Source organism: Chrysochloris asiatica, unplaced genomic scaffold (genome assembly GCF_000296735.1).
Source record: "Chrysochloris asiatica unplaced genomic scaffold, ChrAsi1.0 scaffold00130, whole genome shotgun sequence".
Taxonomy (NCBI): domain Eukaryota; kingdom Metazoa; phylum Chordata; class Mammalia; order Afrosoricida; family Chrysochloridae; genus Chrysochloris; species Chrysochloris asiatica.
Window position 1 is genome coordinate 4,563,003 of NW_006408648.1, and position 19,801 is coordinate 4,582,803.

A 19,801-nucleotide genomic window follows, 5' to 3' on the forward strand; every position below is an offset into this window, starting at 1 on the left:
GTGGCAACAGTAGTGAGGTTGGCCCAGGACCGGCAGTGTTTTGTTCTGCTGTGCATAAGGTCACTATGGATCGGTACTGACTCGATGGCACCTAACAACAATGTAAAGAACATTCTCGTATGGCACGGTAGGGTAAGCACTGGACTGCTTACCACAAGATTGGTGGCTCAAACCCACCAGTGGCTCTTTGGGAACCCAATACAGGGACACTCTGAGTCAGAATGGACTCAATGGCACTTAACAACAATGGAAAGAAAAAAGAGAAATATGTTTATGTTGGGTAATGACATGGTTTCTAGACACAGCACTTGTGTTATCTATGTAATCTTGCATCTGGCCTCAACCATCCTGGTTAACGGTCTTCTGTAGAAGCATCTTCTGCAGCTATAGATAGATCACTCCTTATCTTTATACTTATTGAAAAGTCTTGTAAGAAATTCCGTTTTCAGAGTCACCATACAGGAGGTCTCCCAAATGTGAATCATATTAGGACTTATCATGAAAGGGAAACTGCTACACAGATTCCCAAACCTTGGCCTGAGGGATTCTTTTGGGGAAGAGAAGCCATTTCTCCAAAAAATGTACATATTTTGCATCCTTATCTATACAAATAATATCTGGATTGTTGTTGTTGTTGTTAGGTGCTGAGTTGGTACCGACTCACAGTGACCCTATGCACAGCAGAAGGAAACACTGCCCAATCCTGGGCCACCCTCACTACTGTTGCCACACTTGAGCCCACTGATGCTGCCACTTGGCCAATCCATCTTGCTGGAGGTCTTCCTCTTTCTCTCTGACCCTTCACCTCACCAAACATGATATCCGTCTCTAGTGACTGGTCCCTCCTAACAATATGTCTAAAGGATGACAGATGAAGTTTGGCCATCTTGGCCTCCAGGGAGCACTCTGGCTGCACTTCTTCCAATACAGATCTGTTGGTTCTTCTGGCAGCCCATGGCACTTTCAATATTCTCCTCCAACACCATAACTCAAATGCATCAATTCTTCTATAGTCTTCCTTATTCATTGCCCAGCTTTCGCATGCATGTGAGGTTATTGAAAATACCATGGCTTGGGTCAGGCTCACCTTAGTCCTCAAGCTGACATCTTTGTTCTTCAACACTTTAAAAAGATCTTGTGCAGCAGATCTGTCTAATGCAATGCGTCCTTCGATTTCTTGACTGCTGCTTCCGTGAGTGTTGACAGTTGATCCAAGAAGAATGAAGTCCTGGATCACTTCAATATTTTCTCCATTGGTAAGAATGTTGTTTATTGGCCCAGTGGTGAGGATATTTGTTTTCTTTACATTGAGATGCAATCCATAGTGAAGGCTGTGCTCTTTGATCTTCATCAGTAAATGTTTTAAGTCCTCTTCACTTTCAGCAATCAAGGTATCATCTGCATATTGCAGGTTGTTAATGAGTCTTCCTGCACTCCTGATGCCACATTTTCCTTCATATAACCCAGCTTCTCAGATTATTTGCTCAGCATACAGGTTGAATAACTATGCTGAAAGAATATAACCTTGTCGCACACTTTTCTTAATTCTAAACCATTCAGTGTTCCCATGTTCTGTTTTAACAACTGCTTCTTGATCCAGGTACAGATTCCTCATGAGCACAATTAAGTGTTCATGAATACTCATACTTTACAATGTTGTCCATATCTTGTCATGATCCACACAATTGAAAGCCTTTGAGTAGTCAATAAAGCACAGCACAGATAAACATCTTTCTGATATTCTCTGCTTTCAGCCAAGATCCATCAGACATCAGCAATGATATCCCTCGTTCCACGGCCTCTTCTGAATTCTGCTTGAACCTCTGGAAGTTGTCTGTCAATGTATGCTTGCAGCTGTTTCTATATTACCTTTAGTAAAACTTTACTCACATGTGATATCACGGAGATTGTCCAATGATTTCCGCATTCCGTAGGGTCACCTCTCTTTGGAATGGGCACAAACATGGATCTCTTCAAATCAGCTGGCCATATAGTTGTCTTCCAAATTTCTTGGCAGAGATGAGTGAGTGCCACCTCACTTTCTTGAAAGATTAAATTTCTGGTGCCTTGTTCTTTGCCAATTCCCTCAATGCACATTGGACTTACTCCTTCAGTATCATTGGCTCTTGATCTTATGCTACTTCTTGAAATGGTTGAACATTAATCATTTCCTTTTGGTTAGGGATAATCATCCACAAACTGAGCCGAAATAAGTAGACAGGAAAAAAACTGAAGATTTTTCTAGGCAATCCTTCCTTCCTGAGGCACGCAGTTAAGAAAATCTCACCAAGAAGCCTCTTTCCAGGGAAATGATGTCAAATCTTGGTTCATTCAAGAGAGAAAATACTGTTAACCAAGGGTGCATGGAGGGGATTTAAGCATTGCCATAAAACAAAATACGATTGGTTAAGAGCACAACAAAAGTTCTGCCATATAAACTATCATTCAATTCACAATAAAAGCTTTAAAAAAAAAAAAGAAATATTGTTTCAGGAGTTAGCATATGATCCAGAACTGATGGTACTGAAGGAAGAAGTCTAAGCTGCACTGAAGGCATTTAGGGGAAACAAGATTCCAGGGATAGACAGACTACTAATTGCAATATTTCAACAAATGAATGCAACGCTGGAATTGCTCATTCATCTATGTCCAGATATTTTAAAGACAAAAAACAACCTGGTCAGTTGACTGGAAGAGATCCATGTTTGTGACCATTCTAATGCACTGGATTGCAAAGTCGTTTGGACTGTAAGATTGGTGGTTCAAGCTCACTAGCTGCACCTTGGAAACCTTATAGGGTTGCTATGGGTCGGAACCGACTTGACGGCACTTAGCAACAACAACAATAGAATGCAGAAATTATTAAACAATGTCATTAATGCCACCAGAGGTAACATTTTGCTGAAGATTAAAACAACAACAACAACAACAACAAACCCAGTTTTAGTAGTACATCAATAGAAAACTGACAGAATTTCAAGTCACATCCAAAAACAGGATGTGGAACAAAGGATATCATTGCTGATGTTAGATGAACCTTGGCTGAAAGTGGAGAATACTAGAAAGATGCTTATACCTGTGTTTTACTGATTATACAAAGGCCTTCAATTGTGTGGATCATAACAGGTGATGAATAATTTTAAGAGAAACCCCAATATCCATCCAACAGGGCATTGTTTAAGTTACATTGAGTTATTTCCCATTATGTATATCCAAAAGGAATTTGAGTAAAGCAAAAAATGCCACATTCAAGAGGGCCTTGAACCAAGTCATTTCAGAAATATACAACTTGTAATGCAATGACAAGAGGTATAGCTGTGACCATAGCTCCAGAATGGCCACCGGATATGAAAACTGTATTTCTGAAAAACAGTATAAAAGTGGTGAGAAGTATTTCTTAAAATGTATCTGGATAACTTACTATAGGAAGTGTTTCATTTGGCCAGAACTGAGAAGTCTAGAATCAGGCGCTAATATCAGGGGTACTTTTACCTGAAAAAGTTAAAAAGAACTTTTTTGCTAAATCTGCTGGGAACTGTCACCCCAGACTATGCTTGGATTCTGGCTCTAGCCCACTAGACATGACACTAATGCCATTCTCTATTTTTTTAATATTTGGGAGAGAACTGCAGATGCCTTTGACCTTTAATGATCTTCCTTTGGATTCCCAACCCATTACTGTCAAGTCAAATTAGAGTCAGGATGACCATGCAGGACAGAGTAGAACTGATCATTTGGGTTTCCAAGGCTATCATCTTTACAGGAGCAGATTGCCATAGATACATATATTATCTGGCTAAATGGACTAAATATCTTAGTGTTCAATGAATAATAATACATCCTAGTTTTAGATACATTAAAATATATGAAATCTTACTTAGATGTACTAGTACTTTCAGGAACTCACAGTTATGAGACTAAAAGTCTCCTATCCTATTTGATTTAATTTTCTCAATATCTGAAACCTAAGAAGTAGGTTGACCATGAACCAATGAAACCATTTTAAGTACAGAGACAGTTAAGACATCATGGCTGAGACTGATTTCCATCATTTACCACAATGGAGTAACTCAAATCCCAAGAATTGCACTGTTTGGGTATAAAATTCAATGAAAAACAACAACGTCTGAGCCAAGAGTCTTTTATTACACTAAGGAAAATAAACAGACCATGCTGTACTTCCCTTATTCAATTAGTACAGTAACTCAAAAGGCTCAAAACTACAGAAATCTTCATGATGGTCCCATGAAGTTCCCTTACACACACACACACACACACACACACACACACACAGTCTGTGGACAGAACCATTCTCTGTGAGCTATGTTGTTTCTAGAAACTCATGGGAGACACCGCAGCCCTGTCTGTGCACACGTTCCCACGACGTGTGTCACAAAAAAAACAAGGCAAAAGTTGTTCCAGTGCTTCCGGACCTTATACTGAAATTAAACCTGATTTACCTTACTACTAATTTTTATGAGCTAGGAAACCCTATGGAGCAGTTCTGCTCGGTACTCATGGAATCACCAAGAGTCAGGACCAGCTCCCCAGCAGGTAAGAAGAACAACATGCTACAATCCTATAACTTGTGTATTTCTCCTCAGATTGTCTTTTGGTATGGGACAAGGACTATAATAAGCCTTTTATAGATGAAAAGACCATAGATAGGGTGTCTCTACCTGTTCTGACCCTGGCTCTGCCTCAGCCCCATTTTCAAATTCACCCCCTCCCTGCTTCTTGCCTCTGGAGACAGACCGTAGCCACACATCCCCTTTTAGGTAGAAGCTACAGGGGGAAGGAGTGGGAAAATTTCAGAAAATGCTGAAGTTGGCTTTTTTTGAATCATTGAGTCAGCTTCTTCAAAGACCAGAGTGGTGTTGGGAAATAGACTTCTTTGCCACAGAAACCCCACTGTAAAAGCAAACCAAGAGCTCAAAATCAATGGGCACATTTCTGGAGCAGGAACCCCAAGCTGACCACTGGTGTCAAGGAATTGGGGGTTGGAATTCCCCACCTACCATTCACAGCTATGTCCTGAACAAGCTACAGTGTTTGAGAGACAATTAGGCCTTGGACAGCAACAACAACCTGGATAAATAAATGTGTGTTACCAAGTGCTGCCTGCCTGGAGTGGCACTCAGTGTTTAGTCCTTCTGAAATTATCCCAAACACACACCAATGGCCTCATTCCAGACACTATTTTCCCCAGGAATACTACTTAATAGATTCATCTTTTAAGTAGTTGTTGTTTTTCAGTATTTGACTTTTTGAATGAAGTTGGAGGCGGCTATATTGGGTGAAATGGAAAGAGAACCAAAGTGTTCTAATTAACAACTTATTAAAGTAATTCAACTACAAGTTCTCCTTAGTATATATGGGGAAGGAAAGCAAGATACAATTTTTATACAGCAATAAACACACACTAATTTAGAAGAAAAAAAGTTTGGAAGGAAATACAACTTCTTTAATATGAATGATGGAATTATATAGATGGCTTATTTCTTCCTATTTTCCAGAATATTCAAGACCTAAGAACAATCCTCTAGCTCTCTGGGAAGATAAATCGCTTGACTGAGCACACAGTTTTGGAAGGGATACGTATAAAATAATGAGGGTGAAAAGAGTTCTTGCCTGGTTTACCAGATGGTCCAAATTAATCCTGGTCACCAAGAAGGAGACAGGCAGCATAGTCACACTGATCACACATCCAGCAACTTCCCTGTATTTTTCAAGTTTATTTAATGAATGTATGTGGCTTTTCCAACAGGGGCTGGTGGGGAGCTTTCCATCTCAGCAACCCCAGGAAAGTTAGGAACTTGAAGCATCGTTTATCTGGGAACCTCAAGGATTTGGCAACCCCCACGTTTCCTGTACCCTGTGACATGTGAGAATCTCCCAATACCACAGGATTGTATGGCGATGGAGGAAAGAGTGAAACAAAAAGCTCCCTGGGGTTTTTGGACATTGTGTCTGGCAGAATTCTGAAATGGAAGATGAGCTCAGAAGAACTGTGGGTTCTGATGGTTGAACCAAAAAAGCAGTATGTTCACTCAGCTATAGAATATTCCTGTTTCCAAAATGGAAAACAAGTTTTCCCCATTGAGGGTCACCTACACCTCATCTACCACTACTCCCAGACTCTGCAGAATATTCAGAGACACGGCATCTTAGTGGGAGAGGAGACCTAGAGGGACAAGCTGTAACATGCATGGGGTCCCTGTTCCATGTCAAGCACTGGGTCAGGGACTCCATCTATGTCATCTCTTTCAGTCTTCAAAATAATGAAGAAACAATGTTACTGGCCTGTTTTTAGAGACAGGAAAGCTGAAACTCAAGACAACCAAGATCATAGACTGAATTGTGGAGATGGGATTTGTACACATCAGTCTGACTTAGACAGAGGTCCTTGATCCTAGGCAATGTGGACACAAACAGCCTTCTTGAATGAAAATGTATCAGAGGATTATTTTGGGAGACAGAGGGAAATGGAGGGACAGTTCTATAATAGTATTTTCTTACTTCTTTTAAAAAGAAAAGCAATGTTTAAAGATTTCTTTTGTTGTTGTTGTTAAGTGCCATCGAGTCGATTCCGACCCATAGCGACCCTGTACAGGGTTTCCGAGAGTTTATATGTGGCTAATAAAGAAAATGGAAACGGATTCAGGATGCTGGGATTCTTTTGGGTAAAGCCCAGTGATATTCAGGGCCAAGGCCATCTCCTCCCGCATTCTGGGCACCAGCTCCAGCTCCGTGGCACTAGCTGATAAAGGAGGCAGTATCAAATGAGTCTCTTCCTTTTGTGCTAGGCGATATGCTAGCTACGTTCTACACACTCCCATTCCTCACGGCAACTAAACAGCCAAAGTCACACGACCAGTATGGACTGTTGTAGATCTAGACCAGGTCTGTCTGCTACTGAACCCACACTTTTTTCCATTAACCCAGAACAATCCATCCAGCTAATACCAATCTCTCATCACTCTCTCTCTCCATCACCACCACTTCTCATCAGAGAAAAGGTCAATCCCTGTTGTATGTTGAATGTGTCAAGTCCTAATTCTACCATGTAGCTTAGTCTTCTACGACATTCCTGTCAATTGTAAGCATTTGCGTTCCATTACACCCATGGGTGTCCTCATACTAGTCTTGCCATGTGGTCTTCCCCACGAAGCTCCTCTTGCTGACCCACTTCTGTACAACCCTCAGCACAGATGATTACGATTCCATGTTGTTGTTGTTGTTAAATGCCATCAAATTGGTCCTGACTCATAGCAACCCAGTATATGGTTTCCAGGGAGAAACTGATAGGTTTGAATTGCCGACCTCGTGGTTAGCAGCCCTTTGCTTATCCTACAATGCCACACTTCACAGGTACTGCGGTTAGGATTTCAACACAATTTTGGAGGGATACAATTGAATCCATAACAGGACAGATGGGTTAAAGTTGCAGTCAGGCAGTTCATGTCTCATCAGAATTAAAGAGCTTACTCCAGAGGTGATCCTACAGTGCCACACCAGGAGTCCCAAATCACAAATGTCTGCCATGAGGACATATAATTTATATGTACCCAATTTGCTGCACATGAATGTACTTTATCTTCCCTACTGGACTCTAGATTCTCTTTAAACCAATACCTCCCAGTTTGAAAACCATTCTCAAGGAAGGGACTCTGGAGCCATAAAACAATTTGAAGGAGAAACTACAGGGGAACCTACAACAGTTCTGCTTACTATATTTGCAGAGAGCATGGCATTGGACCCAAAGGCCATTCTGAGATACTATTTTAAAGTGTTTTACAAGAATGCAACTCCAGAATGGGAACTGCTAGTCTGTATCTATCGAACTAGAATCATCAATGTAAAGTCCTGTATTTGGATGCGGTCATGTGGAAAGGGTAGAAGGTACTAAGAAACAAATTTCTATTCAATATAAAGAGGAACTTTTAAGCTCTGCCTGTGGTAGGGTACGGCGCTGTAGGATAAGCACTGGATTGCTAACCACAAGGTTGGTGGTTCAAACCCCTCAGCCACTCCTTGGAAATTCTATTGTTGTTGTTAGGTGCTGTCCAGTTGGTTCCAATTCATGCACAACAAAATGAAACACTGCCTGATCCTATACCATCTTCACAATGTTATGCTTGAGCCCATTGCTGCTGCTATGGTGCCAATCCATCTCATTGGAGGGCTACCATTTTTTGCTGCCCATACACTTTACCAAGCATGATGACCTTCTCCAGGGACTGGTCCCAACTGATAACATGTCCTAAGTATGAGAGACAAAGTATCACTTACCCGGCTTCTAAGGAATATTCTGGCTGTGACTCAGAACAGGCTCGATGGCACTTAATAACAGCAAAGATGTCTAAGTCCAAATCCTCAGAATCTGTGGATATGTTATCATATGTGGTACAAAGGCTCTCTCTGTGTTGTTAAGTGCCATCGAGTTGATTCCGACCCATAGTGACCCTGTATAGAGTTTCCAAGGAGCAGCTGGTGAGTTTGAATCACCGACCCTGCATTTCAAACAACTTTGCAGTCTGACACATTAGCCCACAGTGCCACACCAGGACTCCAAGGGTTTTGTAGAAGTGACTAAAGGAAGGAATTTGAGATGGGAAGGTTATCCTATATTATCTGGCTGTTGTTGAGTGCTGTAGAGTTGGTTACAACTCATGACGACCCTGTAAAAGGTTTCCAAGGAGTGACTGGTGAGTTTGGACCACTGACCCTGCAGTTCAATCTGACCTATGATCCAGCACTTTTCCTACAGCATCATACCAGGACTGGGTGGGTCCAATATAATCACAGAGGTTATATAACAGAGAAGCAGAAGAGCCAGAGAAAAGAAGGGAGCGTACTTAGAGAGAGATTTCCAGGGGCAATGCAGCTGGTTTGGAAGATGAAGGAGGGGGGCCATGAGCCAAGGAATACAGATGACCCCTCGAAGCTGGAAAAGGCAAGGATATCGATTCTCTCCTAGAACTTCCAGAAGGAATGCAGCCCTGCTACCACCTTAATTTTTAGCCAAATGAGATCCATTTTGAGCTCCTGACCTCTAGTACTGTAAAAGAATAAATGTGTATGCTTCTTTAAGCCTCTGAGTCTATGGTAATTTGTTATAGGAGTAGTAAGAGATGCACACAAGGCTTAACCAGGGAATGGCCACTATTGGGCCAGGTGAACTCCGTGTCCCAAAAGATAATCAAGCAGTGACTGAACATCTGTTTGTCAGGCATCCTGTCCAGGCAGTTCCTTTATAAACTGGGGCGTAAGCCTGGAAGACGCCCCCCCAACTCTGCGAGTCCACCTAATATAGCAGTGTCTTGTCCTGCTTTATATTTGACATGCAGTCCCCACTCGGCTGGCTGTGGTAGGAAGACTTGTCTACTACCTTCTCCAGGACAGCTGTGGTATGACCCTTTCCACCACCACCCTTGGTTAGTGACACTCCTGGGCATGGGAGGAAAGAGATGAGAGGAGGAGGAGCAGGCAGGCCTGCGGTGTGCAGGGGGCGCCTACCTGAGCAGAGGACGCCCTTGTTCCTGGCACAGGAGAAGTTGTCGCACTCACAGAAAGGCCCGTAGATCTTCCCGAACTCGCTCTCGAAGCAGGAGCACTGGTTGCAGCTGCACTCCCCACGCCCACTGCACAGGGGTTTCCCATCCGCCTCCCGGCACAGGTTCTGGTACAAGCTCTGGTTCTCTCCTTCTTGGCACTCACACCTGGTGCCCAGGTAGCTGGGGTTGCACTCACACAGGCCGCAGATGTAAGTCCCATTGCCGCGGCATCTGGCGCTGTCTGGCTCCAGTCCAGCGCTGCAGCTGCACATGCAGTTGTAAGTGACCCCCACCTCCAGGCTGTCCCGGAACCCTACGGGCCTCAGGGTGAACTTTTGCTCCATGTGTCTGCCAGGGCAGCTCCGTGCCTCCACCGACACATCAAAGGTTGCCTGGACAGAAGGAAGAGAGGGGACATCATGGTCACTGCATGTCAAGGGGGCTCTGAGATTGGCCTTCCAACTACTCAGCAGCCCAATTCCTTTGAGGCCCTCAATGGGCACTGCCACCAATACTATCTGCCATGGAGTCAGCTGAATAGGGCTGCTTGCTACAGTCTTCTCTGTGCACACAAGGAAAGCCCTGAAGCGACTCAAAAGACACCAAATTCCGTTATCTTATCAAGGACAAGACTGTCCAAGTGAGTTAACACTGGACGGCACTGTGAGAGGTTCAAGGAGTCCTGGTGGTGCTGTGAGCTAAGCACTGGGCTGCTAACCACATGGTCGGTGGTTCAACCTATCAGCCACTCCAAGGGAGAAAAATGAGGATGGCTGTTTACAGTCTTAACACTCTAAGGAGCAGCTCTACTGCTCTCTAAAGGGTTGCTATTAAGAGTCAAATTCCACTCGACGGTGGTGAGTGGGTGCTGATTTTTTTAGATGTTCTGTATCTCTTTCAATCCTCATAGCCCTGAGGAAATGGGCTCATACAGAAAGGTAGAAAGAATCAGGTAAGAGTTTACACAGTCATTCTTCAAAGAGATGGAAAAAGCAATAACAAACTTTATATGGAAAGGAAAGAGACCCAGGATAAGCAGAACACTGCTTAAGAACAAGAAGAAGGTTGGAGGCCTGTCAATCCCGACTTTAAAATATACTACATGGCGACAGTGGTCAAAACAGCTTGGTACTGGTACAATGAAAGGCACATAGATCAATGGAACAGAATCGAGCATCCAGAAATTAAAGCATCTACATACAGCCAACTGATCTTCGACAAAACACTAAAATATGTCCCATGGGGAGGGGATAGTCTCTTCAACAGATGGTGCTGGCAGAATTGGAAAAAGATATGCAAAAGTCTGAAACAAGACCTTCACCTCACACCATATACAAAAACCAACTCAACATGGATCAAGGACCTAAATGTGAATCCCAGAATTATGAAGGTCATCAATGAAAAATTAGGGACAAATGTGAAGGTACTAATGATGGGAATACATGGACTACTCCCTGCACCCAGATTCCTCCTCTGAGTGGTTCTTACAGCTGAGCCCTTTTAGAGTCCACACATGGCCTGAGGTATTGAAGAGCGTTCCATGTGCCAAGACTTTTTTTTAAACAAAGCAGGTATGGAAGTGTTGCTAATTCCTGAGCTGCTCAAGGGTTGTCTTGGAAATGCCAAGAAAGGTGGATCTCACTGGGTGATGGTGGTGCAGGGGAGATGCCTGTGAGTGGCTGAAATATAAGGAAAGCCAGAATGATATTGGTCTTATGGTTCCAGGAAGTAGAGCATAACTACTCCATCTTCTTCCTCATCCCAATGAGAAAAGGAACCGGGTGGGGTTCAAATCACTCAGCACTCCCCTCAGAGCAGCACAATGTAAGCTCTGTGAGTTTCAAAGGAATGCCCTGATGAATTGCATGAAGTACCTCTCCCCATGGTGGAGATATACCCACTCCTGCCTTGGGCTGGGAACAACCTAACCCCCGAGGTGAGAAGGGAGACAGAGGCTGAATTTGCCCAGATTTGACCATCACAGAATGCCAATGCTTTCTCTGCTTCTTACAGCTCTTCACATTGTGTGATCTAACAAATGAGGCTCAAAGAGGGCTGAGCAACTTACCAAGAAGCCCCCTGCTAGTAAGCCACAGAGCCAGGACTCAAGTCTGGGACTGGTTGATGCCACGGTCTGTGATTTTTCCCTTATTCCTCACGCAGTTTGGAAGTTAAGTGCATCAGAGAAGCACAAGGTGGTATCCTGGCTGTGCACAGATAGACACTCTAGTGTATACATTTGTTTCTGAGGCTCAGAGAGGAGCAGTGATGTGCGAAAAGCTACTGCTTCCTAGGGCTACAACTTTGATGGACTTGCTAGATGAAAAGCTTTCGGAAACAGAATAAAATACAAAAGAATTACCTGAACCAAGAGTCAAAGGCATTTAATTCTTGAAAACCTATGGGGAGTGCCTATCTGTGAACAGGACCACCCACCAGGATAACCTACCTGTGTCAAGGGATCGAGTAAAGGAGGAGGAAACTGAATCTCCACAGTGCTGGTGATATGTCTGTTTGCCGCAAAGGCAATGGAGAGCTTAGATAATGCTCTGAATCAGCAATAGCACTGTATCACCTAGAAACTAGAAACACTCCATCGCTATCTATCTGGCCAGGAAAGCTTGGAGGCTCTGGTTTTAAAGCAGGCTTATGGGCCTGGCTCAGCTAAAGGATTTGCTCTAATCAAGGTCCGATAACCTTGTCTAGTTCAGTGGCTGGAGTGCAAATCTTGCTAGGTTCATGAACTTTTGAAACAGGAAGTGGGCCTGTTCTCCTGCCCCTCCTTTGAGGGCCATTTTCCCCATCAGATAAAAAAGAGAAGTCCAGGAAGCTGAAGTGAGACTCCTTCGCTTTGCTCCTAGGATTCCTGAGGACTCCTACTGATATCTAAAGCTGCCCATTTCTGGAAACTTTCCAGTCTCCCGCTCCAAGATTCCACTGAAAGTCACTGAGAAAGCAGCTCTCACACTTAGCCTCATTATTAAAACCTCACTGTGATGCTTCTAGTTTCCCCAGGGTTGCAGGTCTGAGCCACCCTTTCAAAGAACTGCCCAGCCCCCAACCCAACCCACCAAACCCAGAGTTGTGCAGATGCCAAGTCCACTTGAATCAGGATCTCAAGGAGACAAAGCACTGGGGATGGGCACAGGGTACAAAACCCCTGAGAAGTGGGCAAAAGCAGGGACACCGTGGGAAGCCCATGACAGGGGCTTACTGGCTTCTTTGTACTGGACACAGCCAGCCACTTGCATACTGATTTGTCAAAACCAGTTAATGAAGAAACCAATTCCCAGTGGATAGGCCCACTTAGGAAAATCCTAAGGGTGAGGACTTGGGAAGAAAGTTGAAATCATTGGAGAAGAGAATCTCATTGGAACTTGGGGATCACCAAGTTTTATTTAAGGGATAGTCGTATGGGATCACTATGAGTCAGACTCAACTTGATGGCAGTAGGCTGGTTTGGTTTCTCTTTGAGGGCATCTTTGCCTGTCACCCCTACCACTTCTCCTGCGTCTTGCCTGGGCAGATCTATGAACCCAGGCAACAGGATCAATGCACAGAAGCATCATGTCAAGTTGGAAGTGACCTCCTCAGAGCCTCTGGCTGCCCGGCCACCACCTCTACAGTAAGTTCTAATTGCGACGAGGCATGAACTGCCTGGCTGCAACTTTAACCCATCTGTCCTGTTATGGATTGAATTGTATCCATCCAAAATTGTGTTGAAATCCTAACCCCGGTATCTGTGAGGTGTGGCATTGTAGGAGAGGCAAAGGACTGTTAACCACGTGGTCAGTAGTTCAAACCCACAAGCTGCTCCTTGGAAACCCTATGCAGGGTTGCTATGAGTTGAAACTGACTCTTGGCACTTAACAATAACAACAAAACAGTGAATTTACTTGATATGGCTTTTCTAAGCATAATCATCTTGTTAAGTGCTGTCAAGTTAGTTCTGACTCATAGTGCCCTTGTCTAGGGTTTCTGAGGAGTGACTGGTAGGTTTGAACCACTGATCTCGCAGGTTCAGTGCATTATCCTGCAATAGCACACCAGGACTCCATAACCTTCTTAACTCTCATCAAATGACTAGAGAGGACTAAGTAAATAGGGTATATGGGATTCTAATGCAGGGATTGGTTAGTCTTGTCATTCTGCTGGGTTTAGAAGAAGCCATCTCAGAAGTCGAGGGAAATGATTCCCTGACCATGAAGAAACAAGAGCCACAAGCAGAACACATTATTTGGATTTTGAAATCCTGTAAAGGAAACAGCAGTGGCAGAGGGGGCAGGAGAGCCACCACAGCAAACTTCTTGGTCCCCAGAGTAAAGTTGAGTACCTTTGGGCAGGAGGTTGGCTTGCGTGTGGGTGCCTTTGGACTTTCATCGGCAAGGCTAAAGGAGTTTGTAATACTTGCTGGACAGGCCAGAGACTGAGGGACCACGTGGTTGAGTGGTCGAAGAAAAGAGTGAGGTAGGCCTTCAGTCCATCAGCGAAAAGGCCTCCCTGACTGGAGAACTGTGCACCCTGAGTTATTTCTGATCCTGAACTTATACTCTGTTTATTTCCCTAAAGTTCCATAATCATGAGTATTGTCTATGAGCTCTGTGTGGTCACTGCAAAGGCATATTGAACCCAGATGTGGAGCAATGTGCCATGGGAGACATGGTTAGTGTCAAAATCGAGTAAAGAAAGTTGTAGGGTGGAGGCATATCTAAACTATGCCTCATAGGAATCAGCTGTGGGCTGATTTTGAGTTTTATTCTCCTTCCCCCTTGTAAAGCCAAAGGAAGTTAGATATGGTCCCCTCATGCCATTTTTGCAGTTACCCTGTTTGGAAATAGAAGGAAGGATTCTTGTTATATTAAAGATGTTATGTATCAGTGTAGATGGACTCTAAAGCGAATCATTTCTGAATGATAAAACCTGTTGCTGTCAAGTCTCATAGCCACTCTGCAGGACACAGGAGAGTCATTGAGTTATAAAAGAACAAGATAGATGATGGAGGCAGATGCATTAACAAGCCCAGAAACAAGCAAGGATTGTTAGCAACTACTAGAAACTGAAATAGACAAGGAAGGCCCTTCCCTTAAAACAGGGGTGGGGAATGTTCTACCCACAGGCTGTGTAAGTCCAGCAAAATAATTTGATCTGGTTCTGCGAAGGCCACCATAGCTCCAGCCACCATATTTGTGGTTGTTGTTAAGTGCCATCGAGTTGGTTCTGACTCATAGCGACCCTGTACAGGGCTTCCAAGGAGAGGCTGGTGAGCTTGAACCGCTGATCTTACAGTTCAAACTGACCTTGCAGTCCAGTGCATTAGCCAGCAGTGCCACACCAGGACTCCAACCATCACATTAGGGGTGAATTAATTAAAGGTTAGACCAAATACAACAGGCTAATTTTTAAGTTGATAATTTTGTATGGCTTGCAAATGATGTGATACATTTTGGCAGAAAAAATGTTCCTCACCCCTGCTTTAGAACCATGCCTGGAATTCAGACTCCTGAACTGTGAGAAAATAAACACCTGTTCTTTAACGCCACCCACTTGTAGCACTTCTGTTAAGCTGTTGTTGTTTGGTACTGTCGAGTTGGCTCGAACCCATGGCGACCCTGTATAGGGTTTCCAAGGAGCAGCTGGTGAGCTTGAACCACTGACCTTGCAGCTCTAACCAATTTTGCAGTCCAGTGCATTAACCCACAGCGCCACACGAGGACTCCTGTTAAGTTAGCACTAGATAATTAAGACATAGCCCAAAGCTGCCCTCCCCATCCTCCACAGGCCCCGAGGTATCAAATGACAATGGTACTTCTCAGGTGAGTCCCCAGGCCTTTCAGTTATGCTCTATATGATTTGTCCATGCCCCTTACTGTTCTCTGACTCATCCATAGCCCTCCCAACTTATAACATCAAACATTGGAACCCACTTGCCAAATAATGACCAGATCATTTAGCTTGGCAAGTACACCCTACCAGTATGTCCTGAGATTGCCACTCTATACTCTCAGTCCCCAATCCCCTCCTTCTCACTTATACAGCCCTCACCCTCAGCTATTTTCAACTTGCAGAAGAGCGATGATGCTCTTTCCCACCCTGAAGCCTTATCTTGCTGCTTTGCAGATGCTATGCCCACCAATGGAACCATTCCACCCTCCAGTTCTGTATCTGGGAAACTGCCTCCCATCTAAGTCTCAGCTCAAACAGCTTCCCCCTGCTATACTGGACCCTTCCTTCCTTGGGGCTCCTGTAGCGTCAGTTCCAGTTCATCACATGCTATGAAATTTACTTGTTTGTATTTGATTCCCTTCTCCAGACAATCAGCTCCTGACTTTTCTTCTTCATCTGTATGTCTTGGATGAGCACAGTAATTCGCATAACCACTTATTGAATTTGACTGGATTTCAACAGAGCCACTGCCAACTTCTGAAATGTACATTCTTGGAACAAAGGCCAAGAGGAAAATATTCACACACTTAGTGTCAAAGCCCCACTGTAAACTCTATGGAGGAAGACAGATCAGCCTGAGAGGAAAGACAGAGTTTTCTGCCTTTTGGGCCCAGAGGAAAATCAGGCTGATGCCAACTAAAAGTGTTTTATCCTCCCTCTGTCTCAAGGATTAAAGGAATCAACAGAGCCCTCTCCTTCAGCAAAACTGGGGGGGGGGGGGGGGCCTAAAAAGGGGGGGAGGGGGGGAGGAGTTTCCAAACCCTCCCCTGCCACAGGCAGCTTCATTGGCCTGTGACCTGTGCACTCACTGTGTCTGATATTCACAAGGGAACCAATCTTGGTTTAAGGCTGTTGCCTTAAATCTTTATACAGTAGGCAGTCACATCTTTCTCCTACAGAGCCAGTAGTGGTTTCCAAACACTAACCTTTCAGTTAGCGGTTAAGCACTTAACTACTGCACCACCAGAGCTCCTTTTATTCTGCATCCACCCACTACTATTGAGTCCATTCTGACTCAAAGTGATCCTGTACAGGGATTCTGAGCCTGGATATCTTTGCAGGAGCAGAAAGCCTCCTCTTTCTCCCCTGAAGCAGCTGGTGGCTTTTAACTGCCGACTTGAGGTTAGCAGTTCAGTGTTTATCCCACAGTGCTGCCAAGGCTACTTTTATTTTGCACAGACTCCTCAGGTCATAGAGCTGGTCCCACCCACACAGCTCTTCAGGTTCCTCAAGGGAGCTCACCTCTTGTGGCCTGGCCTGGCCTTTGTGAGAAGCATAATGTCCGCTTCACAATGAAGAGCAGAGAATAGCAGCTGCTCTGTGCCAGCCTGTCTTCATCCACAGAACACAAAAACCCACTGCCCTTGCAGTAGAGCCAGAGATAGTGACTGTGGCCCCTTGGACAGCGGGACAACACACGAACAGCGAGAACAAATAAACAGACCTGCATGGAGGTTTCCTTTGACCCCTGCACTGTTCTGACCCGAACGCAGCCTATGAGAGCCAGAAGGAGGGCTGGTTGGCATCACATACAAGAGCTATCAGAGGCTGGCTCAGTGTAGGGAAAAACTCCACTCCGTCTTCCTCTGATACTGATTCCACTGCTTTATAAATCCTTCCTGGACATTACAGAATTTTCATTTTTTTAAATCCTTTTCTGTTTTGTGGACAAGGTCTCAATTAAAAAAAAACACAAAAAAAACCCCACAAAAACACAAAACCCTAGCAAAATACCAAACCCAGAAAACTACAAAATCAATACACTAGAGCATCCACACATGTGTGGCAATGGTACCACCTAAGGCTTCCTGGATGCTTTACATCCAAAGTGCATGAGCTATAAAGGCGGAAAGCACAAACCTTGCATCAACTAATCCCAGCTTTGCATCCTCGTGCTGTGCTTCACTAGTAGGGAGATTCTTGGCAAGTTGCTCAGCCCTTTCTGAGCCACAGCTATGAGTTCACATAAAATGTAGAGTCTTGGTGTGGAGTTTCAGGATAATACACTATTACTGTAAAACTGGCAGTTCAAACCCACCAGCTGTTCCTCAGAAACCCTATCCAGGGTTGCTATGAATCAGAACCAACTTGACGGCACTTAACAACAACAATGATTACTTTGCAAAGCTGATGTGAAAAGCAGAGAAAGTAGCAGTAAAACGTGTAAGTACTCAATCAATACTAATAACAACGTAATGGTGGAAAACTGACTTGGTTCAGAATGGAAAGACAGTGATTTGAATTGTGAATCTACCACTTATTAGCAAGCTGACCTTGGGCAGGTCACTTACACCCCCCAAATCTCAGACTGCCTATTAGCAATGAGTACCGTGCCATGTTTCCTTCCTGAGCCGCAGATCGAGTGACCAAATGTAAGACAGTACAGAAAGGAAACATGGCACTAAACTGTATTCTCTCCATTGTTGTTGGTAAGTGCCACTGAATTGGTTCCAATTCATAGCTTCTTGGGTTTCCAAGAAGCACCTGGTGAGCTTGAACTACCAGTCTTCCAGTTCAAATCGACTATGCAGTCCAGTGCATCAACCAACAGCACAAAACCAGGCTCCTAATTCTTTATTATTATGCTTTATCCTGACAGAAGTGCTTTGAAATAGGGTAGGTAAAATAGAATCCTGGGTAGTCACTGAGATAAAGGTGGTAAAGTGCGGGCTTCAAGGTCAGAAAGACTTGGCTTTGAACCTTCCCAGTGCTACTAATTGTGGCCTTGGGCAATTAATATACCTCTGTTTGCCTTAGTTCTCACCTGCCAACAAGATAACAATCTTTCTCACAAGGAACTCCAGGGGACCACAGTACTACAGCTCTTGTCTAGTTGTTTCCAGTCTTTCCCAAGATTGCCGGCATTCTCTTCCTGGATTCCATTAAAGAACTCAACACTCTTAAAACAATTTTCCCTATTTTTGTTTGTTGTTGCTGTTTAGTGCCATCAAGTCAGTTCCAACACATAGAGACCCTGTATAGGGTTTCTGAAGCTTTAAATCTTTGCAGAGCAGAAAGCTTCATCCTTCTCCCATTGAGTAGATGGCAGACTCGAACTGCGGACCTTGTGGTTTGAGTCCCGTGCTTATCGTATGGAGCCACCACACTCCCTTTGTTTGTTTAAGACAGCGTAAATTGGCTTCCATTATTTGCATCCAAATGAAGGTCTCCTTTATGCTACAATTTTTAAGGAACACCAGCCCCTTCAACCTTCTCTTGTGGCTAGACAAAACTCACTATGATGACAGTTCATCACTTTTCTGATTGAAAAAAGAATTGAACATAGATCTCCAGATACTGTCTGATCTTCTGTTCCACACAAAGAGGATTATCTCTGATATTTCTAAGTACTTCCATTAACACAGATTCATTCTTTTTGTTGTTTTTTAAAGCAACAGCTTATGTACACTGAACCTTTGAGCCATGAGAACCTGCCAGATCTTATTCTAAAAACTATCAGGGAAAAGTGAGGTATGTTAATGTTAGACAAAGAGGATAAAATTTTACATGGAAAGGAAAGAGAACCCAGATAAGCAAAGCATTACTAACGAAGAAAAAGAAAACAGGCTACACTTCTCACTTCCCCATCTCAAAACCTACTACACAGCCACAATAGCTAAAACAACCTGGTACTGGTTCAATGAAAGACAGATCAGTGGAACAGAATTGAGAACCCAGTAGTAAATCAATCCACCTATAGTCAGCTGATCTTTGACAAAGGGTAGAAACATCTCAAGCCTCTTTAACAAATGGATATCCATTTGCAGAAGGATGAAACAAGACCCATATCTCATATCATATATAAAAATAAGTTCAAGATGGATCAAAGACCTAAAAGTAAAACCTAGAATTATAAAGGTCATCAATGAAGAAAAAGGGACACACTTAGGAACACTGATATATGGCATAAATATGCTATGCAACATAACTGAGAGCACACAAATAGCAGAAGACAAACTAGATGACTTAACACCCATGCATCAAAATATCTCACCAATCTGTCCTATAAGGTCACTCTGAATGAATAAAATTAACTAGACAGTGGTGCATTTGGCTTTGTTTTTGTTTCATTCGCCTTTGGAAAGATGTGCACTCCTGTGAATACTGGCCATTTCACCGACCCTCACCAATACTGATTTCACTAAAGGTAATACAGAAATGGCTACAATCATACATTGACAGAGAACTTCCAGAGGTTCAAGCTGGATTCAAAGAGGCCGTGGAATGAGAGATATCATTGCTGATGTCCAGTGGATCTTGGCTGAAAGCAGAGAATATCAGAAAGATGTTTACCTATGCTT

At 43.7% G+C, this 19,801-nt stretch overlaps 1 protein-coding gene across 1 annotated transcript in view; it reads right to left on the reverse strand.

The window, feature by feature from the left end:
• ITGB5 (integrin, beta 5) overlaps positions 1-19,801 on the reverse strand; it is a gene marked incomplete at its 5' end in the record, with an annotated part of 195,936 nt that overhangs the window by 57,997 nt on the left and 118,138 nt on the right. The window contains one exon of the mRNA XM_006869428.1: positions 9,520-9,949. Within this exon, the coding sequence (XP_006869490.1) occupies positions 9,520-9,949 (430 nt within the window). The remainder of the gene's footprint in view (positions 1-9,519; positions 9,950-19,801) is intronic.